Below are 1564 nucleotides of genomic sequence, written 5' to 3'. Positions count from 1 at the left end.
AGGTTTATTAAGGAGTTTTTGAAAATTTCACATATATCATGTAATTAAATCCCTGAATGAAACCCAAAAGAACTACACGATAAATGAACAAGAACTTTTTGTGGTGGTGTTTGCATTCGATAAATTTTGCTCCTATTTGTTTCGCACGAGGGTCATAGTTCATACCGGTCATTCTTCTTTGAGGTATTTGATGGAAAAGAAGGATGCAGAGCCAAGGTTGATCATATGGGTAGTGTTGCTCCAAGAGTTTGATTTTGAGGTTAAATGTAGAAATGGCACTGAGAATCAAGTAGTCGACTACTTTTATTAGATTGTAGAATGAAGCTCTGTGTGAATTGGGACAAAAGGTTGAAAGTCATGATGCATTCCCAAATGAACATGTATTGGCCACGTCTCAGGATCTGATCCCATGGTTTGCAAACTATGCAAACTATCTGGCAAGTTTTGTGGTTCCGTCTGATTTGACCTTCCACCAAAGTAAAAAGTTCATGCATGATGTGAAAAATTTCTTTTCGGATGAGTCTTACTTATATCGGAGTTGTGCCAATGGGATTATTCACCATTGTGTACATGATGTTGAGATGTTCAGTGTTCTGGAGGCGTGTCATTCCTCTCCCATGGGTAGGCACCATAGTGGTATCCGAACTGCCCATAAGATCTTGGAGTGTGGGTATTATTTGACAACCATTCACCAAGATGCTCATGATTTCACCAAGATATATGATCGGTGCCAACGAGATGGAGGAATTTCAAAGAGGCAAGAGTTTTCCTTAAATCCCATTTTGGTGATTGAGCTATTTGATGTATGGGGCATTGACTTCATGGGACCGTCTGTGAGTTCTTAGGGGATGAAGTACATTCTTGTGCCGGTTGACTATGTGTCTAAATGGGTGGAAGCAATTGCGCTCTCCAACAATGAAGGGAAGAGTGTCACCGCATTCGTAAAAAAGAACATCTTCTCCAGATTTGGTACACTGAGGGCCATCATTAGCGAGGGCATCTCACACTTTCGTAATAAATTTTTCCAAGTTCTGGTGGTTAAATATATTGTTCATCACAATGTGGATACACCTTACCACCCACAGACTAGCGGGCAAGTGGAGGTGTCCAATAGGGAGATCAAACAGATTATAGCAAAAACTGTGAGCGCCAATAGAACGGATTGGTCAAGGAGGCTAGATGACGCTCATTGGGCCTACCGCACTGCATAGAAGACTCTCATAGGTATGTCTCCATACCAACTTCTATATGGGAAGGTTTTTCACTTACTGATCGAGATAGAGCACAAAACTATGTGTCACTTACCGATCGAGATAGAGCACAAAACTATGTAGGCGATGAAAGAGACTGAATTTGGAATGGATCGGAGCATCAAAACAGAGGTTAAATGAGTTGAATGTGCTTGATGAGTTTCACCAAAAAGCATATGAAAGTTCAGCCATCTACAAAAAGAAGATGAAGAAGTATCACGATGAAAGAGTTGAAAAGCGAGAATTAGCAGTTGGTGATTTGGTGTTTCAATTGAACTCTAGGTTGCGCTTATTTCTAGGAAACTCAAGTCCAA

General features: G+C 40.6%; 1 protein-coding gene across 1 annotated transcript; it reads left to right on the top strand.

Annotated features, from left to right (window-relative positions):
- Positions 1-848: 848 nt before the first annotated feature.
- Positions 849-1211, top strand: LOC138337935 (uncharacterized). Its single transcript, XM_069288380.1, has one exon. It carries the CDS (start codon positions 849-851, stop codon positions 1209-1211), a length of 363 nt encoding a protein of 120 aa, XP_069144481.1.
- The last annotated feature ends 353 nt before the right edge of the window (positions 1212-1564 follow it).

This window comes from Solanum lycopersicum, chromosome 8 (genome assembly GCF_036512215.1).
Source record: "Solanum lycopersicum chromosome 8, SLM_r2.1".
NCBI lineage: Eukaryota > Viridiplantae > Streptophyta > Magnoliopsida > Solanales > Solanaceae > Solanum > Solanum lycopersicum.
Note: the sequence above shows the minus strand (reverse complement) of the source record. Positions and strands in the feature narration are given on the sequence as shown.